Source organism: Echeneis naucrates, chromosome 7, assembly GCF_900963305.1.
Source record: "Echeneis naucrates chromosome 7, fEcheNa1.1, whole genome shotgun sequence".
NCBI classification, from domain to species: Eukaryota; Metazoa; Chordata; class Actinopteri; order Carangiformes; family Echeneidae; genus Echeneis; species Echeneis naucrates.
In genome coordinates this window covers 2120562-2134357 of record NC_042517.1, presented here as the reverse complement: position 1 = coordinate 2134357, position 13796 = coordinate 2120562, and the positions used below count along the sequence as shown (strand labels likewise).

The following is a 13796-nucleotide window of genomic DNA, read 5'->3' as shown; positions in this document are numbered from 1 at the left end:
TTTTTCTCCACAGCAGCTTGATCCTCTGCCTGAGCGGTGTTTCCTTCTACAGTTGAACATTATCGTTCCCTGTAGTCTCTCATGTCTCAGAGGAGCTCACAGCTCTGTCGTGTGAGGACAAACTAAATGTCTGAAAAGACTCCAAAAACTTGTTCCAAGTTTCGAAAACAGCAGTAAAGTTTTCAACATCTGGATGTCTGTGGATTCCTCCAGATGAGCCTGTTCAACACCAAAGGACCTTCATATGTTCGTTGGATGATCAGGTGATGGATGACTTTTTTTTTTTTTTTTTTTTTTTGCCTTTCTTGGTCCTAAAGTGCTCAAACTAGGGGCTGATGTACAAATTCAAAGTTTCTTTTTCTTCACTCCTCAGGTGTGTACGTGTTATTTTCTAAATATATTTCAAGTTTATTTAATAAAAATACATTTTATGACCCTTCCAATTAATAATTTGAGGTGACATACTTTGACTTTACTCTTCACTGTGAAATCTCCCTCATCCATCAACAGTTACTCATTAATTATTAATATATACCGGTTTAGTTTAGTTTTAATCACTTTATTGTGTGTCTGAATTAAAGATATGTTTGATTCATAGCTGACTGTGTTGATGTTTAAACTGAATAAAAGCTTACAGACACAGGTCCTGGTTTGTACTGTTAAAAAAACAAACATACAATGTAAGCCATTAAAAAAGGCCCTGCTGCTTGGATATCATCGGTAAAATAAGTAGTTGGTAATATTATTGTAAGATTACATTATCATTGTTTGTCATAGTAGTGGTAATTGCATTAAGCCTAAATAAAATGAACTCAAACCAAATTAATGTCATTCAGACATTTAAAAATGTAAGTGTAGAGATGATGTCAACACAAACACGACAACAGGCTTCTGATGTGGAAATATCATTTTATTGTCTGTACGAAAACTTGATTCAAGAAAATGAACACATCAAAGTCCAGCAGAAAAGAACAGAGAGGAGATGCATCTGCACAGACCAATGACAGGGGAGAGGTCAGAGGTCGCACACTGTCGCCATATCTCAGTCATCTCACTCACACACACACACACATGTTGTGTTCCAGGTCTCCAGCCAAAGTTGGAGACAGGTCGTCATCAACAGAAACATTAAGATCCTGATTTAAATCAACATGAAGGCCTCAGCGACTGCCTGTTCCCACAGCAACCACGACCTCCGAGTGAGAAGGAAACTAGTTCAATACCAAACACACACACCGTCCCTCTGAGTTCACACCAACAGTAACACAATTCGCCATCACAGACAAACAAGGTGAGACACTTTCAGTGACTGCAACCAGAAGATTGTGAAAAATCAGAGACAGGACCAACCACGACTTGTGACAGAATGGGGTGGGGGGGTCGATATTGGCACTAGGTTCAGTACAGAGGCCACTGAATAAAAGGGGACCAGCCGCTCCTCTTTGATTGTGCATAACAGAGACGCACAACGCCACCAGTCTGTCAGCAGGCACGAGTGTCTGAGCAGGCGGTTCTGCTTCGCTGACGGGGCTCGTGGTGAGCAGTGGGGGTGCCAGACATCCACCTCTAGCTGTCAGATGGGTGGAGTTTCATTTTTATCCACCAGATTTTCAACCATTTGTTCTCCTTTAACATATCTGACTGGTGCAGATGCGACACTGAGTCCATTAGATCCACAAGAAAATATGAATGGGCTCTTTTTGATAACCGATATCTATATTATAACATTTTCTGAGCAAACATTTACTGCTTGTATTTCAGACTAATGCTCAAACAAATATCAGGAATTTGATTTGAAATTGTAAAAGCATCAATGAAATAATTGATTCATCGGACTTTGAGCTGACAGTCTGCACAGTTTTATCTGCAGTATATTTTCTGTGCAGACTTCAACCAGACAGTGATGTGAGCTTTAAGGAGGAAACCGTCGTGTTGTCTCTGTTCTGCAGCACATTAGCGGTTAGTATGTCAGCTCTCAGCTTTAATTTGATGCAGTTTGTGTCGACGTCTGAGGAGCCACAGGAGAAACACGAGTCAGGCTCCAAATTAAAGACCGTTGCAATTTTTGATATTTGTGATCTTATGAGCATTTAATGAAAAACTGCTTTCGGAAGACGACATATCTTATGGATACGAACATGTTATTTTAAAATATTTTATGAATAAACAGTTATATCAGTTTAGGTCAGATTATTTCCAATTAAGTTATCTTTTCAAAATAAACTCTTTACTTATGGATACCAACGTTGTATTTAAAACACAGAAAGGAAAGAGTGAATTTTGGGCTCTTTAGAATGTTACTGATTCTTTGGAAATGAAAACACCCAGATTGAAGAAATGACTTTGCTCACTGGCAGGTCTATATGATCAGCTTCCTGCTTGATTCTCCATAGAAGCTCAAATTAAAGCTGAAAGTCAGTCACCTGCTGGTGTGATGGGGAGACAGCATCAGGCTACGAGGGCGACGGCTCAGAAAAGACAAATACATTTGAAGAAATGATGATTTAGAAATTAGGTCTGAAAGGATCAAAGTAGAAATGTGTTTAGATACGAAGACAACTACCAGAAAATATAAAAACAATGATAAGCACCGGTCTGATTCTGTGCAACATTCAGTGTTGGTTAAAGGCTCGTGAGCCGTCGACATTTAAAGGTTGATCCAATGATGAACATGTTCAACTCAGCACCCAAAGCCAATTGATCTTTAATTTAATTCTACAAGAATTCATTTTGTACGTCTGCAGCTGTGATAAAAGTCTACATTTATAAATCACTGTGAGAAAACAAAACAAAAACACAAAAACAGGTGGCAAGAAAATAATTCACCAGAAATCCTTCAACTAACATGAAACACAGTGGACACACTGGTTTTGTTTGAGGGAAGACGGGCTGGTCTGCTGCACCCCTGACACAACTGAGCTTTTTGTCCGAAACACCTGCGACTTTGTGTATCTCCAGAAGACATTTAAGGGGGGAAAAAAAAACAAACAAACAAAACTGTAACAGGACAAACATTTCCCCAAAAACAGCAGAGACTTACATCCATGTAAAATAAAAAATAATCTGTTTATGACAAAAAAAAAAGTATATTTATGAATAAGGCCATTGATAAAGTTATGTATTAACAGGGTTTGTGTGAAACCAACAACGTTTTATATAGTACAGTGAAAAAAACTGGTCTCAAATTAGATCAATAATATTATTAGTATTAAAATTGGTCAATCGGGGAGGGGAAGGGGACCGGGACTTGCCTTCAGAGTGGCAATGGTCACTTTTAGTTTCACATTGATCCCACAATGTTTCATCGACGGTCTGGACTGCGGGCAGCTACATGTGAAGGCGCCGAGCAGCCAGAGCTCACAGTGTTTATCATGTTGGCTGGGGGCGGATAAAAGGCCACTGGTAGGATAAAACAGTGCATCTGCCTTAAAACAGGAAAAAAAAAACAAACATACAAATCAATCAGTGTTGATCGTGCAGTCTTTTTTGATTATTATTAATAAACACTGGCATGTTGATGAAAAGGCGGCGGCCATCTGCAAAAGCCTTAAACGCCATCGTCTTGCATCGAGTGGAGGAGTAAGCCACTTTTTTCCCAGTATTAAAGAATTGCACATTAGCAAAGCTTGAAATGTGAACACCAAGGGTGAGTGGTGGCAGGTGGGGTGAGGAGGGGTGGGGGTGGGGGGGTACGACAGCTGATCTGCTACAGGAAAAAAAACAACCACTATATTATCCTAAACGCCTCCACTGTGGGGGTTCCTGCACACAAGTAAAATCTTACTGATCGTTGACTGAGTGAGAAAACATAAAAAAAAAAATGTGAGCTCGACATGACGTGTGGGGAGAAAATGGAGTTGAAACAAACCAACCAAAAAAAAAAAAAAAAAAAAGTAATAAAACTGGCATCAGTTTACAAGGAGTGGAAAAGGATAAGACCAAGACGGCGTCCTCAGTGGTAAAAGAAGGCCATAGACCCGACTGTTGCCTTGTCCCAGACTGAGCTGGGAGCCCGACCAGGTAGTTTCAGCCCCAACGGCGCCACCTGGGTCCTGCATTCAGTTTCCCATCTCAATGAAACGAGAAACTACATCTCAGATTAGGCTTAAACCGACACAACACTCACTCCTTCGTTGGGAGTGTCAAATTTTCAGATTCATCATCGTCAGCAGAAAAACCAAAACCATCGGCAGGTCAGTTTGAGACAAGGCGATCGGTGAACCGGCAGCCGGGTCTTCAGGAGGTTCATCGCGTTTTTGATTCGTTTCAAATTGATTTTTTCCTAATTTTTTTCTTTTTTTTTGTTTTTTTAAACACATACAACCACACACACGCACACGTATAGACACGCTGAGAACATCACTGTGTTTTTCACACTCAAGTCTGTTACAAAAACCAGATTTACACTGCAAGTTCTGGTTTTGGGAAGGCTTGGGATTTACAGGTGAGGGGTGGGGTCGCAGACGGAAGAGAGGGAAGAGGAAGTGACCGAGGCTTTGCCAATTATTGGATATTTCAGGAGGTGGGAGGAGTGGAGCTGTATGACGTGGCGGCTGAAGGCTAGAGGAGGAAGTCCGGCGTGTTGGGGTCGGGGAGAGGAAGCGGGTCACAAGTCGAGATCAGGTTTGGTGTTGGATATAAAACCAAACTGGCTGTCTTGGCTTGGGGGACGATCTCGTTTTGTAGACCAGGACATCTAAGTGAAAAGTTGCTTGCAGTCTTGAATATTAAAACTCCTCCTGCTCTTCGGCATCCGGTATCACAAAACCCTCCTGAGGCGAGACAAACAGGGGGAAGATTAATCATGTGACAATCAGATCAATTATTGACAAATCAATAACATGTCTCAGTTCATTAAGAGGAAAGCTGTCAGAGAAAATGAAGTATAAACCTACTCTACGGTGTGTTTATGAGGGTTATCTTTTCTGTTTGTCATATAATAATAATAATTATTATTATTATTATTTTTATTATCATCATGGGCAGTTAGGCGACATAGAGGTTAGTGCTCTCGCTCCACAATAAGGTTGTGGGTCCGATTCCCAGCCTGGGTCCTTTCTGTGTGGAGTCTCCATGTTTCCTCTGTCTTTGTTGGGGCCTCTAATTTGTCCGTAGGTCTGAGTGTGAGTGGGCTCTGTGATAGACTGGTGACCTGTCCAGGGTGACCCCGCCCCTCGCCTAATTTGAGCTGGGATTGGCTGCAGCACACCCCATGACCCAAAAATGGATAAGAATTAGAAGATGGACAAATTAATTATCATCATCATCATCGTCACTCCATCAGACTTGGCTGCTAAATTAAATTTTGAGTAAATTTAAAGTTCTGTGTGTTGATATTGTATTTATGGTTCTTTCTGGAACTCAAATCTGACCGCCACTCTGTTTCAGAAGCCAAAAAGCTCCCAAAAAAAAAAAAAAAAAAAAAAAAAAAAAACAGACTTGAGTTAAAGACAGGAGCTGTGCTGTCACTGACAAAAATCTGAGACTCATCCAAAAATAGGAATCAGAAAAACACCGATCCAAACTATAATTATCAGACGTGCACTGGAACGCTGAACAACATGGACATTGTTGGCAGTCCAGTGAAATCTTTCAGCCTCAGTGAGCAAGCTGCATGCCATTCCTCTGCAGGAATTCACACAGGCAGCAGCAGTTGTTAACGGCTGAGCAAATGGGCTTTAATCTGGGAGCGAATCCCAGAGCAGAGAAGGGCTGAGGGGACAGTTTAAAGACGGAGGCTGGTCGTATTCTGTAGTTTTGTTGTCACAAATCAGCCCTGTAACTCAAAGCCTTCCCTTTACACCAAACTGTTCCCGCTGAGGAGATTCTTTTTTCCCCAAATTTCCTGCAGCTGGCCTCTGAAAATTTAAATGAACCTCACCCTAACTGGAGGAAATGGCGAATTTGTTGAGGACTTTTGGTGCTGGAGAAGAGTACATGTGTGTGTGTGAGTGAAAGAGTGAAAATGGTGATGAAGGAACAGGTCACCCAGTGCAGCAGAGAGAGCGGGAGGCTCAGAGGAAAATACCTGTAACTGTTATCGCTGACTTTGGTCTTTTCATGGATTTGACTGACAATAAGAAAAACACAGACTATCACCAGACCTGTTGTTGGTGAACACCTCAGCGCTCAGCTCTACTGTGTTTCTAACCTGCTTCACAGTTTCTGAGGTGTTGAAACAAAATCTAATAAAACTTTTTTTAAATGTGTATATACTTGTTTTGTAATTTGTCCGAGCATCGATAAATTGGATTGAATCGCAAAAGAAACTCACGTCTGTGGCGTAGAGGATGTCTACGATCCTCTGCAGTGTGGGGTCGCCTTCGCCTTCCTTCTCCTGGCAAATCAGCTCAATGTTCCGCAGCTTGCCAAAATAAAAGTCTCTCTCCTTCTCCATGTCCTGAATGGTTGATTTCAGAATCTCCAGCTGAGGTGGAAAACGTGCAAACGTTAGATTTGCTCTCTCAAAGCGGTAAAAGTCAAACTTCAATATTATCTAAACGGTGCTAAAGCTGTTTGTTTCAAACAAAGTCACTTCATGTTTCCATAGTGATTTCTTGGTCTTAGTAGCATGCTGACCTCATTCAGGAGCTCCGCCCTCTCCTCGTCGCCTCCTCCCATCCCCGGCTTCCTCGCACTGACGGGAGCCAACTTGGGCGCTACCTTGGCAACAGGTGGCCTCTGAGGAGCTGAGGAGACAGAAAAGAAATTACTTTTCAGAGCACAGGAAGCGATCAACGCTTTCCCACCATATACTAGTATCAGTTTGAAACCAACCAGAGGTCTGACCTTGACTGAGGGCCTTTTTAGGGGGTTTGTTAAGAGCCGACATGGCGGGGTTGGGTGTGGGCATGGCGTCCTGGCCCTGCCTCGCCTCCACTGGATCGTACTCCTTCCCATCGTAGTTGGCGTCGAAGAACTTCTTAAACCACTGGACAAACTCAAAGTTGTCCTGGAACTTCCCCTTCACCAGTTTGTCCACTGGAATGATCTGAGCACAAACATAAATATCAACATCTGTGCTTTCTAATTTCACATCATCTTCAAGTGGAGGAGGAGAAATCAGCGACTTATTGAAAATGCTTGTTTTGCCCCATCAACAGCAGAAAAGTCAATTCCTTTTTTCCCCAAAAACACACAAGAAGTCGCCCTCCATGCGCTCTGATTAAACAGACTGTAAGTACTGTAGTTTATGATTACTATGGTGAAGTCCACAAAGAGATGCTCAGCTTTGATTCAGAAAGCTTAAGATTAAAACCAGCCGTCAGTTTGTGATGTCACAACAAAGCAGCCACAGAATAACCTGAAATCAGAAAAACAGCCAGCCAATCAGAGTGTATAAAGCTACACAGAGGGTTTGGTTCATAAAACCAGAGAAATATGTCTTGATAGATATTAACAGTTCAGGTAAAACACTGACCTTTAAAATTAAATAACTAAAATAGGAATGTCTGCATTATGTTGGACACATGACCAAGAAAACAGGACCTTTGTTAAAATGTTTTTTAAATGTTGGAAAAAACCTTTAAACTCTAATGAGGGCAGAATCTTAATCACACAGACAAAGAGAGCAGGGAAAAAAAAAACAAAACAAGAAACTAGTTTTCAGTGCAAATGGCTCAGCAGTCAGCCCAATTACTCAGCAATGGATGAAGCCAAAATCAGACAATACAAACTGAACAAGAACGAATGAACGAGGGCAAAGTCCACAACACAGAGCCAGTGTCTGAGATTTAACCCTCAGCATTAACACATTAGTGTCCTCTGCATGTAACATTAACAAAGTCCAGGTACTCTGAAACAGCATGCAGAACCAGAGTGAAGACTTCAAACAGACGGAGGAAGGAAGGAGGTGGGCCATGAATAAATTATAGCTCTTTGTCAATAGTCCTGCCAGCAGCTGCATGTTTAGTCTGAAAACAAAGGATGAGTAAGTGGGACCAGCCCTGCCTTTTGTTGACTATATAACACATTATGAAGTTATCAGTGTGATTAAACATGCATTTAATTTCCTACTCAGTCAGAAGAATGGGCGGAGTTTGACTTCATTCATGGAGAAACAGCTTAAACTGACAGCAGACGGCAGAGCTTAGAAAACACACTAACTTTTCCTTTGTATTTCTAAATGTGCACTTTGGTCTTCGATGAAAACATGATCCCCGGGCAGATAAGCAAACAAAGAGCTAATAAAAACATCATGACTCATGACAGGACAAGCAGAAGCAGCTCAGCTGGTTGGGAGGGAACGACAGGACAAACACTGATGTCACTATGAAAGGTCCTGAATCCGACTTGTCTCTGGTTTTTATTTAAGGTGTTGATATTTATGCAGAAACACATTTGGGGCTTTAAAAACCAAAAACTCTGTAGTGAGCCAATAAAAATACAGAAGATTTCAGGCAAACCAAATCCTATTGGGTTGGATTTGTGACAAGTGGGCAGGGCTTGGGCGTGGTCACTGCTTTGTGGTGACATCACAAAGGTACAGAAGTGCTGACAGCTGGTTCAGTTTCTGAACATTACTGTGTGGACTGAGTCATTTGAAGCTTTAACTGTATGAATAAAGTACCTGGACCACACGGAGGTCTACCATTAGATCAAAACATGTTACAACATGCAGACAGTGATCAAGGTTCAGTGCACTTCCTGTTCCTATAGCTGCAGGTTGTTCCACAACACTGAACTTTAAACACTTCTTTATGTAACCCTTTATACCATCTTAACAAAGCATGCTATTGTCTGTCTTTCTCTAAATGACCTATCTTTACAGCGAGCATGTGACAACAGACGGTGTGAAGACAAATAAATGCCCCCGAACAGGAAAGAGTGGGTGGCCTGCTGATTAATCTGGGCCGAGTCCACACTAATCTCCAACAATCAGACAAGATTCGCATTCTCTCTCATTTTCAGGGCTACTGTTCAGAGCTGTAGCTCAACCTTACCAACATTTAACATCGAGTTATTATATTTTATCAGTATCGACATACATACAAACCACAGAAACGTGATTATTTCTGATATAAACATTGAGGCACGTTAAACAAAATGACATGTCCAAGTGTCCTGTTCTGCAGTTGTTTCCATGTGATGGCGACTTTCATACTGTGTCCTAAGTTGATCCAGACTTATCAGATATAATGAAACACAAGACAATCAGTTCAAAGTCCACATATTTTCAGTTTATCGGCAGTTTAAAAAGGAAAAAAGTGAAATAAATAAATAACTGTTTAATCATAAATAATATATTATATTATATAATTATTATAATAATATAATAAATAATCACACATTTTAACCACACTGCCTCCAGCATCAGTTTATTTTGGTCATTAAATATAATCTTCTCCAACAGAGCTCTGCAGACTTTATGTTTTTATTTATTTTTATTTTACACAACACGTGTCTGGCTGCAGGTTATGAAAACTGGCCTTTTGCTGCCCTTTAATACAGTATTAGAAAAGCCTTCAAACATTTCCAGACCCTCTGCAGGGTGTAATTTGGCATGTAGGTGCGTCAATACTCACTTTGTCAACTCCCATCTTTTTGAAGGAAACCTGCAGAAGCTTGAAGTTGTGGATGTATTCGTGCTCCAGCTTGGCACCAAATTTGACTTTCTTCAGAGGCACAGAGTTGGGGAACAGCATGTCCATGAATTGGCAGTAGGCAGCACCTGGACAAGAAGAAGAAAAAGGATAAACTCAATAAATGACACTGGGACTCATCCATGGTTTTATTTTGGGACTGAGTAAAATGCTGCATGATCAGAACTGATGTGCTAAAAAAAAAAAATAATAATCTATTGATTTCATGAAAGACTTTATTTAAACAACGCTTGTCGATGTAGAACTTTTTTGAAACACCTTTTTTCGGCAGCGAATGGCAACAGACAGCCGACTGCCTGGCTGGGTGAATGAAAAGAGTTTGGTAAACACAAGTGTCGACAACTGTCGCTGCTCTGATCATCTGAACTAAATCAAACACAAATGCACATGAGGGATGAGTGTCGCACCACAACACAGGACAAATCACACAGTCTTGTAACTTGGGTTCACAGAAAGCTTCCTGGGCATTATTAAAGGCTGAGCACTGCAGCTCATTTCTGCATCAGGCTGCAGATGGTTATTGGACTGTTTTTTTATTTGTTATAATTACGCAGCGTCTCCAACCAAAGTCTCTTATTTTGATCTGTCCGGCAGAGATTAAATCAAACTTCACTGTATCTACTGTTCTGACAAGCTTTTTTAATTACACATATAGAAACTGAGGGTTCTGACATCTGTACAGGTACAACACATGCATGTACAGGCAGATGGGTGTGAATCAAAGACATCAGTGATATTAGCAAGTCACTGGGTTCAAGCAACAGGACAGAAACTTGCCTCCATCACCCACGATCCTCTTTTCACTGGGCAGGAGCCAGTTACCACTAAACACCAGACCTGCTTACACCCGTCCGACCATAAAAGACATGCTGATTCAGCTGGATTGGATTCTGGATATGTTGTTCAATGCACAATAAGAATAAAGTCTAAGATTTACGCCGCAGTGTCGTATTAAGCTGCTTTCATTTTAGCTCAGTGTTCCCACAAAGAGATTTCATTGAGCTGTTACACCGCTGCCATCTTGGCAGTGTCTGACTCCGCCTCCAACTTCGGGCTAATCCAAATATGGGCAACGGTGAGCGTGCATGAAGCAGACACTTTGGCAAGAGTCAGTTTAGAAAGCGTATGTTGACCCCACTTAAAGAGGCCATGCCCCCAATTTCAGTTTTAATATAAGTCCACCCTCTACAGTTTGGTTTTCATGGAGCAGGAATTTAGCCCAAGAGAACAAAACAGTTTTAGTACTGGCCTATAAATGTTTATTTACTTCAGTGTTACACCTTCATATCCACCACACCTCCAACATGAAAAGTCCACTCTGGATCTGCTTCAAGAAGACTCACAGTGAAAGTTATTTCTTACCTGAACACAACATTTCAATCTTGGTGAGGTTCATCTGTAGGGATTCATTGATCCACACCAGCATGTCATGACGACTCAGGTTGTCGCTGGTCACTGAGGTGGAGTACACGTTCACAGCCATTGTCTGTCACCTGAGACAGATGGAGAGAAACATCCACATGAAGGAGGATAGATAACTGCTCACAGCCGAAACATGCACGGCTGAGGACTGAGTCAATTTGCATCTTTGACGTTATCATGAGACATTTTACACTTCATGCTGGTTTCCAATAAACAGTCATCCAGAGTAACATCACAAATTACGAGGAAGCCAATTCTCAGATAAGCAAAGCACTCTAAACAATCCCCTGTTTCTGCAGTGACATAGAGCAACAAGTACTGTCTACTCTAAAATAAAGTGTCTGCACTGAAAAGTTAAAATAACTTGAACTTGATTCATTGCTTCTAACTGTAGATAACACGACTTAGTATTTTTAAAGATATTGAGAACACTCAGGTGTAAAACACAAAGTTAGCATTACAGTGAAGAGTTGACTAATATGGCTTTTTCAGGTCCAATACAGATGCTGATGATCAATCAGATAGATAACCTTTTCTTTAGTTTATGCCCCTGAAATAAAGAGAATTTGATTAATGAAGGCTAATATTGTTACATAAGGATGTTTTTATTGTTTTTATCGTCTTGCTGCAGAAATTGTGTTTAGTTTGCTACTGATAGCACTGTCTCTGCAGTCAATCACAGACACACCCAGATCAATACATTAAAACAGGAACCATAAACATCCATCTTAAATGGAAACTCCTTGAAGTATATTCTGTTTAACAGCAGCACTGTTATCACCTGAAGAAGTCTGAAATGACACCAATGAGTATGCAAATCCAGGCTCCTGTATATAATGAGATGAGATGAGATGAGAAGGCTCATCCACAGTCCCTGCTGCTGCAGCTCAGACTGAGCCACTTCCAGCTGAGACCAGTAGACGAAGGCAGGAAATGACATTTCTCCTGATGTTAAAAAAAAAAAAGGGATCCTGAAAGGTGATTTCATTCATTTGAATACCTTCATGTGTTAGAGAAAATATTCACCAACACACGACCCAATACAGCTATCATATGATCAGCATCCATATCAACTGAAGGTGTTAATGCATACGGTGTGTCAACCAACACTTTCATTGGGTCCATTACGAGCCGAAAATTGTGATCAATGTCAATCACACCATCCTGCAGTAAGGGAGTGGAATTAAATGTTTGACTTTGTCATACCTATTTAACACTAAATGACCTCAAGTATTTTCAAAATAAATGCTTTTAGTTGATGAAAAGCCAGCACATCTGGACCAGAGTGACTCATGTCAGAGCAGGTCTAAACCTCGGCTTTAATGCCACCGGGAATACAAACAGTTATAAATAAAACTGCAGATGCTCTCATACAAATAGAAAAATAAGCAAGACCTCATTGTTCCTCAGTATGCCAATGATTGTGTTAACAAAACACCAGATCATAAACAATGCCAACTATCATTACTTACTAAAAATACAAAATTGCATCAAAGAAGACCATGCCGAAGGCGGGGATAATGAGGATTAAGAGTGATAGGTATGATTCCACGATCATCTTGGGTGTTTAATTTGGAATAATATCTGGAATTCACCAGCTAAAATCTCGGTTACTGGCAGTATTGAGGGTTTGTCCTTCATTGTCACTTTTATTTCCATTTCCTTTTTACTGATGCAAGTCTATTAGTGAGCTTTGGCCCAAAGATGATTTATCTGATCCCTATTCCTATCACAGTGATTGATTAATCAGCTTGAAGTAGCATTCTTTCGTTTCTAATTAGTTTATTAACTTTACCTGTAAATCTAAAATCCACAGAAAGGTGTTATGAAAAAGGGGGAGGCTAGTTAGAAGAGGGATTTATTATAATCCCTCTTTTCTTTACCATATTTAGTGATATTTTCTATGATAGTTCCGTCCACTGTGATGGTCTAACGCTAACATTTAGTAAAAGGGGGAACAATCGGTGGATTGTGAACAAAGAAGAGGGTGATGAATGATATCGGCTCCTTGATGAAATCCCAGCTGATGGACTGAAACAGCAGTCGGATCCGACAGGGCCCGTTAGCCGCAGTTAGCCGACTCTGAAGAAGATTAGCTTAGCCATGCGGCTGACGGGTTTCCTCCGGTGGGTTCGGTTCTGTCCTTCCTCTGCCCATCTGCTCTCGCTTGGCCACCGGGACGTAGCTACGTGTCTGCCGCTGTCGACACGACCACGGTCGGCGGCTAACGCTAGCCCGTCTCCCCCGCCCTGATTCTCAGGCTCAGGCGAGCTTTGGCGTTAGCGGCGTCCGCTAGCTTAGCGACCGTTGCTGCGTCAGACTTCTAGCTCTTCCCGTCCCGGAGTTCCGGGATATAACGGCTTTCTAATAAATAAATAAATAAATAAAACAAAACCCGGGTCTGCTACACTCGAAGCATCGCCCGATTTAGCGGGTCAAACTCGGGGAGTCGGTTTTGCTCCTCCACAAGCTAACACGTTAGCTTAGCCTCCGCTTCGCATGCCGGCTAACAAACGGCTGCGCGCGGAGGGAGGCTTCCAAACCTACCGGGGGTCGGTCGGCTCTCTCGGCGGTTCGTTTTTCTGTCCCGGCGGCAGCTCAGTGTCATTAAAAGCCGATCTCTGCTCGTCTCGACGTCCTCCGCACTTCTGCTTTTTCCTCCTTCTTCTTCTTCTGCTTTTCTTCTTCTTCTTCTTCGCCGTTCACGTTCACTCTACCGGCAGCGGAAGGACCGAACTGATGACGTCAGCACGAAACGGGTAACGCCTAAAT

The 13796-nt window shown here is 41.6% G+C and overlaps 1 protein-coding gene across 1 annotated transcript; it reads right to left on the bottom strand.

The window, feature by feature from the left end:
• Nucleotides 1-2684: 2684 nt before the first annotated feature.
• mapre1b (microtubule-associated protein, RP/EB family, member 1b) lies at nucleotides 2685-13742 on the bottom strand. The gene is made up of 7 exons (XM_029505515.1): nucleotides 13572-13742; nucleotides 10965-11095; nucleotides 9525-9670; nucleotides 6790-6991; nucleotides 6580-6689; nucleotides 6275-6427; nucleotides 2685-4772 (listed from the first exon to the last, which is right to left on the bottom strand). The coding sequence occupies exons 2-7, from the start codon at nucleotides 11083-11085 to the stop codon at nucleotides 4728-4730; spliced, it is 777 nt and encodes a 258-aa protein (XP_029361375.1). The 5' UTR covers nucleotides 11086-11095; nucleotides 13572-13742; the 3' UTR covers nucleotides 2685-4727.
• Nucleotides 13743-13796: the final 54 nt, after the last annotated feature.